General features: G+C 47.6%; 1 protein-coding gene across 10 annotated transcripts in view; it reads right to left on the reverse strand.

Moving 5' to 3' along the window:
• Nucleotides 1-8,572: 8,572 nt before the first annotated feature.
• ARVCF (ARVCF delta catenin family member) overlaps nucleotides 8,573-17,943 on the reverse strand; it is a 331,955-nt gene continuing 322,584 nt past the window's right edge. For 9 of the 10 annotated variants that reach the window (XM_079956529.1, XM_079956526.1, XM_079956524.1 and 6 more), the window contains 2 exons: nucleotides 14,666-14,779; nucleotides 8,573-10,265 (listed from right to left, as the gene is read on the reverse strand). In XM_079956529.1, the coding sequence (XP_079812655.1) occupies nucleotides 14,678-14,779 (102 nt within the window). In that variant the 3' untranslated portion in view covers nucleotides 8,573-10,265; nucleotides 14,666-14,677. The remainder of the gene's footprint in view (nucleotides 10,266-14,665; nucleotides 14,780-17,943) is intronic. The other variant, XM_079956530.1, reaches the window with a different exon arrangement.

Consider the following 17,943-nt stretch of genomic DNA (forward strand, 5'->3'; position numbering starts at 1 on the left):
AACATGTCTCTTGTCTTCCATTCTGCTCAATTCACTACATCATAGCTGTGACGCCTTGAAATGCCCCCTAGGCTTGGCACCCAGTGCGACAGAACTGGTTGTCCTGCCGTAAATCCACCTCTGGCGCCAGAGCCATAAATTCCGTGCATGAGCTGGAGCTTGGAATGGATCAGTGTTCTTTGACATCTGGAGTCCACGGATTCTTTTTGACTACAACTCCCACCATCCCCAGCTAGCTTAGCCATAGGTCAGGGATGAAGGGAGCTGAAGTTGAGCAACATCTGAGGGCCCAGATGTTGAAGAACTCTGGGCTAAATGACCTCCCATATCTGACATGCAAGCATTAGTGTATTTTCCTTGTTTTGCTTGCCCTTATAACCTTTTTGGGTTGAAATGCTTGGGTTTCCTTGGAACAGTTACCGTATTTTTTGCTCTATAAGACTCACTTTTCCCCTCCTAAAAAGTAAGGGGAAATGTGTGTGCGTCTTATGGAGCAAATGCAAGCTACGCAGCTATCCCAGAAGCCAAAACAGCAAAAGGGATCGCTGCTTTCACTGTGCAGCAATCCCTCTTGCTGTTCTGGCTTCTGAGATTCAGAATATTTTTTTTCTTGTTTTCCTCCTCCAAAAACTAGTTGCTTCTTATGGTCTGGTGCGTCTTAAAGGTAAAGGTAAAGGTACCCCTGCCCGTACGGGCCAGTCTTGACAGACTCTGAGGTTGTGCGCCCATCTCACTTAAGAGGCCAGGGGCCAGCGCTGTCCGGAGACACTTCCGGGTCACGTGGCCAGCGTGACATCGCTGCTCTGGCCAGAGCCAGAGCCAGAGCCGCACACGGAAACGCCGTTTACCTTCCCGCTGGTAAGCGGTCCCTATTTATCTACTTGCACCCGGAGGTGCTTTCGAACTGCTAGGTTGGCAGGCGCTGGGACCGAGCAGCGGGAGCGCACCCCGCCACAGGGATTCGAACCGCCGACCTTTCGATCGGCAAGTCCTAGGCGCTGAGGCTTTAACCCACAGCGCCACCTGCGTCCCCTGGTGCGTCTTATTGAGCGAAAAATACAGTAACTCGGGCCTCAATCTTTCCACCGGATGTCCTCAATTTCTGCTTACATGGCAAATCCATGTGATCCACTTACCCAAGCACCAGCATATCAACAGAATAGCGGTGACTACAGTTTGAGGTGGTCCTGTCCACTCTTTGCTCAGAGATTCTACCACCTCGTTTTGCTACCGGAACTCTGGGTGTACAAGAGATCCGAGAGTGGCAAAGGCTGCAGTTCTTACCTAGCAGTAAGCCCGATTGTCAATAGGACTTACCGTATTTTCCGCTCCGTAAGACGCACTTTTTCCCTCCTAAAAAGTAAGGGGAAATGTGTGTGCGCCTTATGGAGCGAATGCAGGCGGGAAAAAACCCGCAAGAGCCGCACTCCCTATAAAGAGCGTGTGGTTCTTGCTGGCTTTTGCGGGAGGTGGGGGTATTTCTGAGCTGGTATGGTTGGGGTTGCACTGTTTGTTGAGATGAAAGAGCCACAATACATCATATGCAACAGGCAGAGGTCTCCTTCTGCCTTGCGACACAATGCTTTTCGACAGAGGCTTAGCAGAGATCTTCATGTGAAGAACGAGAGGCAGCAATCACCAGGTGTGTCTGCACACTGGTTCTGATTTAACAAGGTAACAGGAACAGAATGCACTCATCTTGAGAACGTAAAAACACAAGAAGAGCCTTCTGGATCAGGCCAGTGGTGCAACTGGTCCAGCATCCTGTTCCCACAGCAGCCAACCAGATGTCTGTGAGAAATCTGCAAGCAGGAGCCCAGCACAAGAACCCTCTCCCTTCCTGTGGTTTCTAGCAACTGCTGTTCAAAGGCATTACCGCCTCCAACAGGGTTGGGGTGCTGCTAAACCTTCTCATATGCCTCGGCCTTTCCCATACTAATGCCACCCAGATGTTGCTGGACTACAGCTCCCAAAATTTCTGACCATTTCTGACTGGGGCTGATGGGAGCTGGAGTCCAGCAACAGCTGGAGGGCACCAAGTCAAGGAAGTCTGCCCTGAGCGTAATTTAATATACAATAGTCCCAAATCAGGTAAGTGGAAACACACATTGTGGTTTATGGGTGTTGGTGAGTGCTGGACTCAAATGCCCCAACGTAAGTTTGCCACCCTTTTTTCAGGCTGTAAAGTTTTGTTGTTTTGTTCTTTGGAGGAGGTTTCACTGATTTTGAGGGGGCATGAGCAGGGGTCAATAGTGTGTGGATCACCAGCAGTGTTGACAGTATCCCCAGCTGCTGGAGGGGGAGTCCTATCCTTGACCCACAATGCACCAGCCAGGAAATGAAGCACTGCCCTCACTCAGATTACTTCATGTTGCTGCTACTTAAGCACTGGCGGAGGAACAGGGATGCGGGGGGAGCGCATCGCCCCCGGCGGCACGATCCCGGTGGGGTGCCATCACGGCTGCCCCCCCGCTGGGCACCATGCCCCCCGCAGGTGGTGCACCATGCCCCCAGGACGCATGCCACGCCCCTGCAGGCAGCGTGCCATGCCCCTGGGACATGCGCTGCACCATGCCACACACCCCGGGACGTGTGCCAGTCACACCCCTGCCTGCTCTCCACCCCCCCACCCCCCGCGTAAAGCTCCACCACTGTACTTAAGGACCTAGAATTGTCACAAAGGCCAATCAGAGCGAGGACAAACGTTTCCTGACCTCTCACTTCATAGCCTTGTGGGTGATTTTTTTTTTAATGCCAACTAGTAGCAGGGACTCCATCAACGCCAAGGTAATGCAACAGGAGATAGCAACAACAAAAAGCTGAATTAGGTGGGTGTCATTGAAACTTTCTCTCCCTCCTCAATTCACTTTCAAGTCAAAAGTTGAAAGGTCCTTTGGGGTCAGCTCTAGCATTGATAATCTTCCAGGTATGATCTTTAGAGAAGCCGTGATGTGGCTGCCTTTTGAAACCATAACACTTCGTTCCATCAACCACTGTCTCACTCAAACCGTCTGGGAACCATCTATCTGCTTATAGATTTCTGAGGTATCCTTGTCCAAAACTACCTACAAGAGTTCTGGGAACACAGACAGCATCCTCTGCCCAAATGCGGTAGTTTGGCCAAACTGAGTATACACACACACTATCATGGTTGGGCCACACATTCCACATCCCGTTGCCCCAGCTTATTCCACACAGGTCTTACCAATACACCTGCCTCTCTTTGGTATCTTTAGTCTTATCTGATACTGCCCAAATGGAGCCAAGGAGTGACAAAGGGTTGCATTGAGCATCCTAGTGGTCTCAGGTGCAGAAGCTTTGCTTGAATGAGATGAAATGGCTATGCCTGGCATCCACGAGCAGCTCATATTCCATCAGCATTAGCATGCCGTGATCTCATGGGTCAAGCATCGGACCGTTGTGTTCTGTGCCACCTTTAAACCAGAGATGGGAAACTTATTGCCCTCCAGGTGCTGTTGGACTCAAACTCCCATCAGTCCCAGCCACCATGACCAATGTTCAATGTTCAGGGAGGATATAGTCCAGCCACATCTGGAGGACCACAGATTCTCCTTCCTGTTCTGTTATTGGTCCAGAGCATTATCCCATTATCCCACCAACTCCATCCATCACTAACAGAACAGGGATGGTGGCTCAGACTGATGGAACAGGTTGGCTTAATCCGGAAATTTGGCACAATAAATTCAACCCAGGCCTGTCTCTTGTGACCGAAGGCCAATAGAACGAGAGTCCCGCAGTGCCAAAACTGAGCCATGACAGTTAAGAACTTAAGAAGAACCTTGTTGAGTTAGACCAAAGATCCTAAGAAGTACAACAGCAGCAGTAGCTCTGCAGCACCAGGCTAGTGGTCCATCTCCTCCAACATCCTATTCTCATAGAAACTTATGGGAAGCCTGAAGGCAGGAGCTGAGCATAACAGCATTCTCCTCGCTTGTGATTCCCAGCAAATGGTATCCAGAAGCATACCCATCTAGTCCAATGGGTAGTCCAGATGAGATTTCTGCTCCATCACAGCCTGCATGGCCAATAGTCAGGGATGATGAGAATTGTGGTCCAGCAACTTCTGGCTACTCTTGAGCTACACCAGCACCCCATTTCCTACAGTGGCCAATCAAATCCCGACATAAAAGCCCATATGTAGGGCAAGGAGGCTAGGAGAACCCTGACCTACTGTTGCCTGCCTGGGTAAACAAGGAAGGCTACTACACTGGCAATTGTGTGAAACAGCAGCATAACACAACAGCCAAAGAGTGTGCCACAGGCAGGGCTGGGTCAAAACAATGCTGGGCCAAGAAAATACTATTAGGTCAGCTCCGCACAGCATATGACATAAGCACCTTTTCATATATTTGCACATGTGGTGTAATTTATCTTGCCTTTGCTATCCAGGGGGTAGGGGAATCAAGGAGATTCAAACTCTGCCATGGATCAGAGAGGATGCCCATGATGCAAGCAGGAGCAATGAAGAAGGGACCACAGAGAACTGCTAAACAAGAACCAACATCAATCTAGCCCCACAGCAAACTGCTCTGGAGATGTGCAGGCCACAACGGACATAGCTTTACCTAAGGGCAAGAGACTTCAACTCCCATCAGCACCAGCCAGCATACCCAAATAGCCATGGACAATGGGAACTGTAGTCCAATCATATCTAGGGGGAGAAATTGGATCCGGTTTGCATTTAAAGGCGAACCTACTTTATTCACGCTTTCCGAAACAATATGCAAACATGACATTAGGGGGAACTGTCTTGCAAAAAAACCCGAGTGCATTAGGCAAAATTGCATACAAAAATGAGTACACTGGGAGAAATTTGCAGTAAAATGCTGATGGTAACTTTTTTAAAAAATGCAAACTGATGTGGAAATGTGAAGAGCTGAACTTAAAGTGTGGGGAAAGGAGAAATGGAGAGAAATCGAAACTGACACGATTTGTCCATTTTCAACTATATCTGAAGGGCCACAGATAGTTCCTTCTCCCTACGCCCTCTAACTGGCCACAATGCATCTGGAAAGAAGAAGCTGCAGCTCCTGAATTAGGAGTCTCTATTTTGAGCATTCAAAGCCAGCAGGTGGTGGCATTCACAATAGAAGGGTTAACAAAAGGGGTGGAGATTGTGGTTTTTTTGTCACTGCCCATGGAAAGGTAGCAGTGCTGACTAAGATTCCTACAACTGACCTATTAAATGCCTACTTATTGCTACGTACAAGCAGAGTAAAAATTGCCACTAGACAGAACACGGAAGGAGGAGCCACCTAGACTCCTATTGACAGCCCTGACACACATTGCCAAGGTTCTCTCCGTCAGTTTTACATCTCATGGACAGCTAATATTGGTGAGGATCAGCTACAAGAAGCTTTGGAGTACTAAAGGGACAGACAGCCAATACAAATACTAAGAAACAGGCCCCGTGGGTGAGGAGCAAGTGATCCTAGCAGCCAGTTTGCTCCCTGGCGAGGTCTCCTGAATGATAGACGAATCCTTTTGGATCACCACCTGACTTTTCAAATGTCCTTTCATTTGGGTCCTTATAGACACTGCTGGCCCAATGGCATTGTTAAGTGTTCATCCTGGCTCAGACTACAACATCAGTGATGTGTTTTGTGCAGAGGTGGTGTGGGAAACCTTTGGCCTTCCAGATATTGCTGAACTACAACTCCCATGATCCCTGGCCATTGGTCTTGCTTGCAAGGGGCAAAGGGAGTTGTAGTTCAGCAATATTCGGAAGGCCAAAGATTCCCCCACACTGATGTTTTCGATCTGGTTTAGGTAGGGTTGCCATATTTCAAAAATTCCCGGCACCTGTTGAGTTGTTTTTTTAGGAAGACCCCCAAATTGTTAAGCTTCACCCCCCCCGGGTTTCCCCCGATGCCATTTTTACACCCGAAAACAAGGACCTGTCAGGAATTTTCATGACAAATGGCAAGCCTAGATTTATGATGCTTAAGAGCACAGGTTTCAAATGAAACAAAATAATTTTTTCCCCTTCCAGTAGCACCTTAGAGACCAACTAAGTTAGCTATTGGTATGAACTTTCGTGTGCATAAACACTTCTTCAGTGTGCATGCACACAAAAGCTCATACCAATAACTAAATTAGGTGCTACTGGAAGGGGAAATAATTATTTTGTTTCGACTACGGCAGACCAACACGGCTGCCTACCTGTAACTAGGTTTCAAATGAGTTATATGGCTTGCAATTTGACTCAAGGGAATCCTGAAACTGCCTGAATGGTCTTTGGGTTGGAGAATGCCTTTTGGAGAGGGGCCCTAACTCACAGGTAGAACACATGTGTTGAAAGCTGAAAGTTCCAAGACTGATCCCTAGCACATCCAGCTTGGCTAGCAGGACCAAGAAGCATGAAACCATGGAGAGCCACTGACAACAAGATTCAACAATACAGTTGATTGAGCATTCTTACCACCCTTGAAAAAGGGCCAATCCCTTGCCAGCATTTTAATCTCAGAATGTCCACTGCACTGCTTGACCAAAGCAGAAGGGGATGGTGGCATCTTGCAAGGTTGAGACTACCGCTGGCCACAAACTGAGCTATGCTCAAATGGACCCTGCCTGCGATCATGAGTGAGCGCCCCCTGCTCGAATATTCACAAGTCAATTCAGGGACAGGCCGACCACTGGTCTGATTCTGTATAAGCATTTTATCATGGTTCCAAAAACTAGGCTATTAATCCTCCAAGTGCCTTGCAGAAGTGAAACTCTCCAGAGCCCTTGAGAAGGATTAAATGTCTAGGCAGGGTATATGTGATTAGACGCGCACACACACACACACATATAGCGAACGGAGCCGAATGTGGCAGCCAAAATCAATTATGCAGATTAAGGATGCAAATTTGCTTGCATTGTACCATTTATTGTGGTTTTGCAATCCATAGGTAGCAGGTCCAATGAACTACCAGAACTGAGCAGAAGAATGAAGCTTTCCCTCTGGCTAATGAAAACTTAGTAGCTCTGCTCCCCCCCCCACACACATTTCACCCACTGAGCACATAGCCCTGGGAAAGCTTGTGCCAATTGCTTGCTTCTGCATTCCATTCCGCAATCCATTGCTTGCTTCCGCATTCCAGGCGTCCCTGTTGCCGGTCATCTTCCCCTTCCCCTCCCTGGCCATTTCTTCCTGCCTATATTAACCTCCCAGTGGAAATTAGACCTTCGGATTATGGATCTCTCTGCCTCAAAATATTTGAAGAGGCATAGCTTAGTGGTAGAACACCTGCTTTGCATGCAGAAGGCCCCAGATTCATTCTCCAGCATCTCCAGGTAGGGCTAGGAGGGGGCTCCTTCTCTGAAAGCTCAGAGAGCTGCTGCCTGTCTGTGTCGACAGTACTGAGTTGGATGGACCAGTGGGTCTGACTCAGTATAAAGCAGTTTCCTATGTTCGTGGAAGGCTCAAGAGATCTTTGGGACAGTCAGCAGGAAAAGGGCAGCCGCATGATCGTCAGAAAGGCCAGTGAACAAATGGGGGAGATTTATACCCCCATCCCACCCAACCACCCAAGTAGCAATCTGACTCCCATTTCTTTTGGTAAATAAAAGGCAGGACCAGAGCATAGACTGAAGCCAGGGTGACAGAGACGATTCGCTTGCAGGGGGGGGGTCTAATAAAACTACAGAGCAGCAGACTCAATTAGTTACAACTTGCAGACGAGCTTTTCTTTTCTTTTTTTAAAAAAACACAAAACAAAACAAAAAACCCTTTGTATACAAAAAAGAAAAAGAAAAGAGGAATTACATACGATTCGTATATAGATGATATAAAAATGTACAGCCCGGTTAAAAGGGTCTTCACTTATCAAGAGTAGAAGTATGAAAAGAGCACCATTGTTAGAAACAAGAAAGATACTGATCCTGTTCCACTCTTCACTGTTTAGATCACGGAGGCAAAGAGGTCTCCAGTTAGAATCCAAAGAGGGCTCCACCTGTCATGTGTTCTTTGGCCAATAAAGAGCTTTTGGGCCAGCATGGGCCTCCCTCCTATAGGTCACTGGCGCCATGTGCCTCTGCTTCCATAAAGAGACTCAGAGGTAACCCCAGTTATGTGACTGTGATGGGTTAGGGGGCGAGAGACTGGGGGCAGAGAGGGGCAGGTACATGCTTGTGTCTGCACCAGCCAAGTTGCCAAATAGCTTCTGACACCAGTCTTTTCCCTGAATTGTTGCAAAATGCTTTCCTGCTACAAATGTCACACGGTTTTGGCAACCTATTTTCTGCACAATATATAGATAGAGATATATATTTATATATGTAATTCATGTCAAATTTTATTTTCTTTATATTCCAGAAGATACAAAGCTATTGATGCTTGCTTTTTCTTTCTTTCTTTCTTTCTTTTTTATGGATTTTTATTATTATTATTATTACTATTATTATTATTTTTTTTTACAAAAAGTTAGATGTTTAACTAATACAGCATTTTTTAAATTTTATTCTCTCCCCTCCCCTCCCCTCCCCACCCCACCCCAACTTCATTTTAAATTACAAAGGAAACAGCAGGACCCCCCCCCAATGAAATTTGCTGGATTATTTTTTAAAAAACAAAAACAAAAAGTGCTTTCCAATCACATCATTTAAGTGAATATGGCAATCAACTAATTTTAGCAACAAGGGGGAGAGAGAAAGTAGGCAGGAGTAAGTGGAATTGAAGATTCAGAGTGCAATCCTATGCCTGATTTCTGAGGAGTAAGACACATTGACCTCAATGGGACTTACTTTTCAGGGGGGTGCATAGCACTGCACGGTTAAAGGTTCTGCTTCCATTTTCTCTCTACAACAGACCAAACCCGAAAGAAATTAATGTGGTTAAAGCACAAAGCATCATTGTACACAATGCACGGGACTAGGGATATGGTTATATGCACCAATGGCAAACATCTCGCCAAAAGCCCATAACAACAGCGATCCTAGGTAATAAGGCTTTGCACATAAATAAGATGTCGTCATTCCTCGAGTGTACAACCCTAATTAATTACAAACTAATCTATCCACACATGGGTGGCTCGAAACATATTATAGTTCCCTTTGAAGCACTCTGTTAATAGCTTAGCCAAAATCATACATGAGATCCAGCAATGGGTGGAGATTATTAACATTTTACCAGCAAAAAAGAGTAGAGACATATGAAGTTTATGATGCATTTGAAACATCTTCCTTGCAAGGAAGATTCCACTTTTTCCAAAAGTTTTAAATATTATCTATTGGTGGGTGGGGAGCGCGATGCTGACATCATGTTGCCGTCAACTCAACACCAGCAGGCTAGAAAATTAAGAAGCACTCATCAGCAACAACAGAAAGTCAATCATGTCTGTGTGGTCAGGGGATGTCATTATCACTTTTTTCCCCCGAAGGAGGACAGCAAAAACCTTGAATGAATCATTTATATGTTTGGAAAGTATAAACAGAGCCATTACAGAAGTCAAAAGGCAGATGAATGGAACACTAATGATAATATAGGCAGCACAGTGTGATATCATTTACTTCAAAAGCAAAGTATACAGCCCACGTCAATTCCAGCTTCCACCTTTCCAAGCCAGTCCACCAAGATTTCCCCCAACTCTTTCTCTCCTTTCGTCAAAATCCATCCAACTCAGCTCCACAATTCTGCATTTCCATTGGATCAAAGAATAAAAACCTCAACAACAGGCCACAAAAAAAAACTTGCTTTAAAAAAATCACAGTTCATAAAGAAAGGAAAAAGTGCTAAGGTTTTTTTTATGACTATACCTAAGATATACTCCGAATATTCTGCACTTTTTCTTTCCACATGTGAATTCTTTCTCTTTTTTAAAAAACTTCTCATTCTTCTTCTCCTTACCCATCTCATGACCTTCAACTCATAACTTGGCACCATCCACATAGAAGAGTCAGCTAAGAACCAAACCTGTCCGACATAAGCTTGGAGAAATTGTCTTGCGCCTTTCTGTGTGGAAAGGGCAGGGTGATGTTGGGCGGGAATGTGATTGGTTCTTAAAAAGCAGAACGGTCCCTGCTGTAAGGCATGCTGCTCTGGGATTGGCTGATGGTCCGTCGCCCTGTCCCTGCCCCATAGAGAATCTACAGCCTGGTTGGTTGGTTCCACCGACGCAAGCGCCAAGGCTTTTCCATATCTGAATGGCAGTGATGGTTAATTAATGAGATCCTGTTTGTTGAGTCGTCATCTTCTTCTTCTTCTTTTTTAGTTGAGGAAAAATAATAATAACAATAACAAAACAAGCGGCGGGACTTTAGCCCTAAAAAAAAGAAAAGCAAGAGTTAATTAATAGGGGTAATGGGGAAGGGAGGCGCCACAAACTCCAAATAGGTTTTATTCTAAAAGCAGCTGGAATTAAGGAAGAAAATTAAAACAAGGTACAGTCAAACCTCGGTTCTCAAACGCCTCTGTAGTCGAACGTTTCAGCTCCTGGATGCCGGGACCTTGGAATTAACTGCTCCAGTTTTTGAACAATTTTTGGAAGCTGAATGTGCTACGCGGCTTCTGTCTTGAGTTTCCCTATTGAATCGAGGCTTCTGCTTTCAGTTTTCGGTTGTCAAACATTTCGGAAGTCGAATGGTCTTCTGGAACGGATTATGTTCGACAACCGAGGTTTGACTGCATTGGCACAGGGACTACCTCTCTTTCAAGTTTTTTTTGGGGGGTGGGTGGGTGCTCAGCGTCAGGGCCAGCCCATGCAAGAGGCAAGGTGAGAAAAGCGCCTCGGGCGGCAGAATCCACAAGGGCAGCAGATCTGGCCTCCAAGGAACACATCTGCTGCTGCTGCTGCTACAGTTGTGATGCACTCCTTGGAAGATGGATCTGCCACCAAGGATCTACCAAGGGGTGTGTGTGTGGCAGATCTGCCACGTGGATCTGCCACCCCACCATGCCACCTCTACAATGGCCTCTTGGTGAAGAGGAGGCGCTGCTGGTCTCTTCCCCACCCCTAGGGAGGAAATGGCAGGGGCTTCCCTCTGGGGTCTCCTGGGCTCTGCACACACTTAGCATCATTCAGAGCGGGGCCCTTTCGCTCCCGTGACAGCCTTTGATTCCCACTTCAATCATTGGGTAAGGTAGATATGACTCCCACCCCTGTTCCCAATGTAGATCTTCATTCTGCCCTTGTTCCTGGTGTAGACCTTCGCTCACACGTCCTTCCATTTTGTGGTTCGCCTCAGGTAGCAAAATGTCTTGGGCCAGCCCTGAGTCAGGGTAGGGAGTTTGTGACAGATGAGATGGTGAGAACAACAGGGGCTTTTTCTTTGGCGATCTTGACTGGGAAACTTGAAAAGTCTCTGCTCCTATTGAGGTGAACAGGAAGGAGACTACCCAACCCTACCTGGAAGGTAACATATTACAGTGGTGCCCCACAAGACGAACGCCTCGGAAGACGAAAAACTCGCTAGATGAAGGAGTTTTTCGTTTTCTTAGCCGCTTCGCAAGACACATCTCCCTATGAGCTTGCTTCGCAAAACGAAGCTTGCCCCCGCAAGCTCCGGGGATAGCGGGGGAAGCGCAGCGCGTCTTCCCTGCTGTCCCCGGACCTCTTTTGAAGCAAGGGGCGGCGGGGAGAAGATCGCTTCTCCCTGTTGCCAGCCCCGCAATCTCCGGCGACAGAGGGGAAGGCGCGCGCCTTCCCCTCTGTCCCCAGAGATTGCAGGGCAGGCAACGGGGAGAAGCAATCTTCTCCCCGCCGTCCCTTGCTTTAAACAGGTCTGGGGACAGAGGGGAAGGCGTGCGGCGCTTCCCCTCTGTCCCCGGATGGTCTCCATAGGAACGCATTGATTGATTTTCAATGCATTCCTATAGGAAACCGTGCTTCGCAAGACGAAAAACTCGCAAGAAGAAAAAACTTGCTGTCTCCCGGTCCCAGCTCACAGAGGACCAACGCTAGGCTGTAGTTATGTACAAAAGTCTTTATTGAGGTTCAGTTTCCATTTTAAAGCCGCAGCGCGCAGCTCTACGTCTCGACCTTAGACCGGCGAAGTCCCGTCTGAGTCTCCACCCCTTCCACACCAGTTTAAGACTCTCGCCTTGCTCCACCTCTTCCTAAGTTCCTTTCTCCTCTGGGCCCTCCTGCCCGCTAGGGTTTCATCCTTCCTGGACTCCTCTGACGCTGACCCTGATGATTCTTCCCCCTCCTTCCGGCGGGCTTTAGGACCTGGTTCCCTATCCGGGCTACCTTCTGTGCCGCTCGCCTGTACATTTGAACTTGGCGCGCGCGCCCAGCCTGCAACTTTCCTCTTGACCGTTCCCTCGCTCTCCGATGGAGGCGTGGCCACCCCTGACTCCTCTTCTCTCGCTGGTGGTGAATATGTGGGCTCTGATACCTGGGACTCCTCCCCCCCACTACGCTCTGGTGGGGAAGCTGGTCCTGATTTCCAACTGCTGCTCTGGGAGTCCCCGCTGGCCCCTTGTTTCTGGGGTGTCCCCCTTGGGTCCCCCCTTGCCCTGCCCATTGGCGCCCCCTTCTGTGAATCTTCCGATTCGCTGGAGAGGCTCATGGAATCTATCGGGCTGCTGTCATCTTCTCCTACGCTGCCCTCGGATTGCTCCCCCTCGCTCTCCATCTCCTCTCCTCCCTGCGCTCCCGCTGAGTCCCTGACACTTGCGGAACGAATTAATTTCGTCTTGCGAGGCGCCACTGTACAGTGGTACCTCCGGTTGCGAACAGGATCCGTTCTGGAGGTCCGGCCGTATCCCGAAGTTTTCGCAACTGGAGAGACCACTTCTGAGCATGCGCGAGCAGTGAAACACTTCCTGGTTTGCCGCTTTCGCGACCTGAAGTTTACATTACCCAAAGGTAATGTAACCTGAGGTTCCACTGTATTCTAAAGGAATAGAAGAGAGGAAGGAATAGGCAAAACTCTGCCCCAGGGTAAGCTACATAGTTGGAGCAGAACTGCGTAGAGCAGCTCCTTAAATAATCTCAGCTATAACACACTTTGGTGTTTGAAACAGGTCCTTTCTTTAGAACAAAGGTTGCCAACATGGTGCCCTCTAGTTGTTCTAAATCCCACCAGCCTCAACCAGCATGGCCAGCAGTCAGGGAAGATGGGGGCTGCAATGTCTGGAAGGAACCTTCTTTAGAGAATGAACGAGGCAAGGGGGATAAATCAAAGCAACATTAATAATATTTAGCATTTAAATTGTGCTTTAATGCAGCATCCAAAGAACGGCACATCCATTCACTTGCTGTGATCTATACTGCAACCCTGTAAAGCAGGTCAATATTTTTTCCTTTTACTTGACAACCCTGTAAAGTAGGTCAGAAAGAGTGGCTGGCCTAAGGCCCTCTAGCGAGCTTGGAAGTGGTGAGATTCAAACAAGGGATTTCCTGGTTCATATCATCATCATCATCAACCACAACATGGAGGGGTGAAGCCAGCTGCCATGATGCTGCAGCATCCCCTTGTATCCTGACAGATGCTTCTCAAACCACTGGAACAGAGCTTAGGTTCTTGCCTATTGAGACCTTGGAGACAGGAAGACCCAAGTTGTGCTGGCCACCATGGCTGCAAAGCACGGTTTCATTGCTCAACAGTCAGAACAGTGAGGTTCACACTGATTACACACAACATCATAGCTGACAAACCGTGGCAAATTCTAAAATGGAAGCCAAACTGGGTCAAGGGTATGACTGCACCACAGACCAGCTGTGGCTAGAACAGCTCAGAGAGAATATCTGTGAGAAATCAACGTGGAAGAAGCAAGCAAGCAAGTATGGAAGAAAAAGTGAGCCTATCAGGTTGGGATTGCAGCAAGAAATGGAACTGTTGATCTGTCGTTGGACTGGCCAGTAACCAGATCAGGCAAGAGCACAATGAGCCATTGTCTAAAGCTGCCTTTCTCAAACTCGGCCCTTGTAGTTTTGGGACTACAACTCCCATGATCCCTAGCTAGCAGGACCAGTGGCCAGGGATGATGGGAATTGTAGTCTCAAAACATCTGGAGGGCCGAGGTTGAGGAAGCCTGGTCTAAAGGGCTAGGAGTCAGAAGACTGTGCCTGTTTTCCAGGAGAAGGCCTCCACTTGCTCCAGATTGCCTTGGATCAAGCTTGTTGATCTGGGAGTGGTTTTGAGCTTCACTCAGGGTATGGTAAGCAGAGCTCCTGCAATTTTGGCTCGGGTTACTAAGGGCTGCCTCTTCTGTCCATGGGACATGGGGATCCATTTTGATCTCAGCTGTTACGTGGCCACCTCTCCCCTCTCAGTTTTGTGGTAGTGGACTGATCACCAAATCCTTGAAGGCACTGAAGAAGGCCCTCAACATCAGGCTGCTAATAAAAGTGAAAATACACAGAGAACTGGAAGTATTCTGGCTCCATATATAAGAACACCAATTCACATCCTTTTCAGGAAAATTTTATCAAGAATTTCTGTTTCAAAAGCAGGTGGCGGGGAGTTTTGCGACCAGTTGCTTAGCTTCACGTACATTTTGTATGGGTTACAATTGACTCCACCAGCAGTGCATTGCAGCATTTTATCAAATAGCGATGAGTGAAATATATATTAAACAGAACACACTGAAAGCAATTTCCTATCTGCTTCTGCCTGCAAAGGAGCCAGGCGGGCAGAGAGAACACACAGCGATGCAACACCATGCGCAAACAAGAAAAGTTAATCACGAGCACCAATTACCGTGAAAAGGACCTACCATGCATGCAAATTAGACCCAGGAGTCAACAGGCTGGGGTTTAGGGTCACGGGCATCCACCAGAGTCACCGAAGCCCTGTTACTCCTGTTAATGGTTTTCCTATTTGTGTCATTCTGCAGCAGACAGGGTGAGGCATTAAAAAGGCAAAACAGAGCAGATTAATCAAACAGACAAACAAACTTGCCAGTTCAAAAGGTTTGCAAGGTAGCATTAGTGCAGAAAAGAAAACGAGAGAGACAGAGAAACAGGGAGAGAGACAGAATCAGTAAAAAGCATGCTTCATTCCAAACTCCAGTAACAATAGCCGTGAGCATTAGGCAGACAGTGCTGGATGCATCAATGTAATTGCAGCTCACGACAAGTGGCTCTCCCAGCAGCGGAGCCAATCAACTGCAAGCACAGGAGATCAACACACACCTTGCCTTTGGAGGAGAGGAGGATATTGCATTGTAGGGGTAGGGAATCTGCACCCTGCCCCGTAAGAAATTGCTGGGCGTCAACTCCCATCACTCCATGCTGGCTGGAGCTGATGGGAGTTGGAGTACAACAACATCTGGAGGGCTACCCAGTGACTTGCCCAGGGCGGGATTAGGACAGAGTGTTAGCTTCCCAGCAGGGGAGTTGTAGCAAAGTGGCAGGGAGGTTAACGCAGTGCAAGCACATCAGCAGAGCCAATCTGGCAATCCTGCCAGTGTGTAAACACTGCGCCAACCTCCCCACTGCTTTGCCCCCTTCTCTTCCCGATAAGCAGCGGCAAGTCTGCTGTCCAGGAGCTAGTGTTGCGGCTCTGCCTCTGGGCCACAGGTCCTCCCCAATGATGTATTGCTTTGCATTCCAACAGTGGCTGCTACTGGGTTGCTCAGAGTGTGGCAAAGAAACACAGCCTGTCCACATTACCTAGAAGGGGTGGGGAATGAACCTTTCTATAGGAAGGCTGAGTCAGAGAACCGATAAGAAATAAGGTAAACTTGGGAAAGGCATTAGAAGAAAACTTCATTCTCCTTCCTTGATCCGTGTTTTGTGTTGATCCATGTTTGAGCCTGAGATCAAAAAGTAAAAGCATGGACTTGAACTGAGAGAGAGAGAGAGAGCAGGGAAGCCAAAATATCCAGCTTGTATATGACCTCATTTTGCTTCGCTAATATGAACAGAACTTCACGTCTTCGGCAAACACTGTTGAAGAAGACAAAGCAGATCTTGCTGACTAGTGAGCAGCAGAAGGACCTCAACCAGCACCCTTACGAACCAGCTGAGCTTCTTGACATTTTGGCGTGAAGAACGGCTTCCTTAGAGAAAATACAGAGACCTACCAGAAGTCTAATGCCTTATTAGCTTAAGACATCAAGCAACCAAGCACCTAAATGGCACAAGGCACACGCCCAGCAGCCCAAGACGAAGCACTGGCTTACATATTTCAACTTCCACAAAGGCAGAGACATTTCAGCACCTGCAACATTTGGATACTCAATTTGCAGGAATAAGATTGGGGAGCTTTCACACTTCTACCGCTTTCTACTGTTTTATAATTGTTCTCATTGTTAGAAAATCAATTTCTTTTTTGCATAAATAGATAAAACAAAGCAGTGACACTTGCTGCTGGTTTTTTATTTTTTGAAATTATTATTTTTTTAAATAGCAGTTGTGGAGGCTCTGAATTTGATTGGAGAAGTGCTTAATCCGTCAGCTCCCGGCTGCTCCTCTCCCGAGCATCTTTTCTCCTTTCAGGGAGAAATATGCCTAGAACCAGTATCTTTCCCCTTGTAGTTGAGAAAGCACTTGCAGGGGGGGGGGGGGGAGGAAGAGATTTTGATTGGAACGATAGCCCACAAAGGAAGGATTAACCACCCTGTGGCTACTACTCTGATAAAATTCAGAACACCCACAGCTGCATTCAAAGTAAAAACAACATCCACCAGGCCATTCCATCGATATCCTGCATCACGCCCAGTTTAGCTCAGAGGATGACTCTGTGTGTATTGATTTGTGGTACCCAATGGCTGCTGCAGACAGCAGACAGGACTAGCCATACATGCTTAGCTGGAAGTTAAGTCCCATTAAACTCAATGGGTAGACATGCCTAGGACTGCATTGTTAGAATCAGCAGACAGGACTAGCCATACATGCTTAGCTGGAAGTTAAGTCCCATTAAACTCAATGGGTAGACATGCCTAGGACTGCATTGTTAGAATCATGTGCCTTCTTCATGTTCTACAGCAGGGGTGGCCAACTCCCAAGAGACTGGGATCTACTCACAGAGTTAAAAACTGGCAGTGATCTACTCCCTTTTTTGGGGTTCAGGTCAAAGTTGTTGAGTTTTTTTCAGGGAGGAGGTGAAATGTTGAGCTTTTTTAAGGGGAGCCACAGTTGCTCAGCTTCTTTGGAGGGAGCCAATGATCTACCGCAGACGTCCAGAGATCTACTAGTAGATCACGATCTACCTGTTGGGCATGCCTGTTGTACAGTATACAGCCCACTGAGCAATGGGGCCTATCTCTCACCTTTCAACAGAATAAACACTTGCCCATCTTGACCCAATGTGGCACTAACACACACATACCTGTAGGGGGGGAGGAGAGTGTAGAGAATTCCGTTCCACCTTAAGGAACAGACATGTGGAATTATTGCATGTCACATGTCTGTTTACATTCCAGCACAGTATGCCGGGAACTTCCATTTGTGTATAGCTTTTGCTTTTGCTGTTCTCTCTGAGACGACATGAGAGAGAGGCGACATGGTTCTTTGTTCTGATTTATGATTAATAAATCTGTAGCATGACTTCACAAGCCTCATGCCTATTCTGGGTGCGCAGTACATTCTGCTAATAGCGTGCCCTGGCTTTTGAAGCTCGGGTCGTATGATGTATGTCAGAGCACGGGCCGATGGAAGGAGACGGCACAGCTGGGGCTTATCAGCTGGCCTCCTGGCCCTCTGCATGTCGACAGAGAGCAGGAACATGCGCTACTGCTAATAGTGAGCTCCACCTCTCTGAGAAACTGTCGGAGAACTTTTCCTTCCCCTCGAGAAATTCAGTCAAGTGGTTACACCTTCCCGATTCCTCTACCCACAAGCAGGTTGGAGAATGAGAAGTCATTTGGATGCTGCTCTGGTGTCCTGACTTCTCACTTGCCGCTTGGAACCTTGCCTCTCGGTTTGTCCTTTAGTTCTGACTCACTCTTCAGACCCGAGTGCTCGCTTTGCTTCCTGGCTCTTGGTTCTCAGGGGCTGGTTTGCCGCAGGTTTCTGCCTACAGCTCAGTCAAGACACCACCCTCACTCGA

Source organism: Podarcis cretensis (assembly GCF_951804945.1).
Source record: "Podarcis cretensis genome assembly, chromosome: 16".
Lineage (NCBI taxonomy): Eukaryota > Metazoa > Chordata > Lepidosauria > Squamata > Lacertidae > Podarcis > Podarcis cretensis.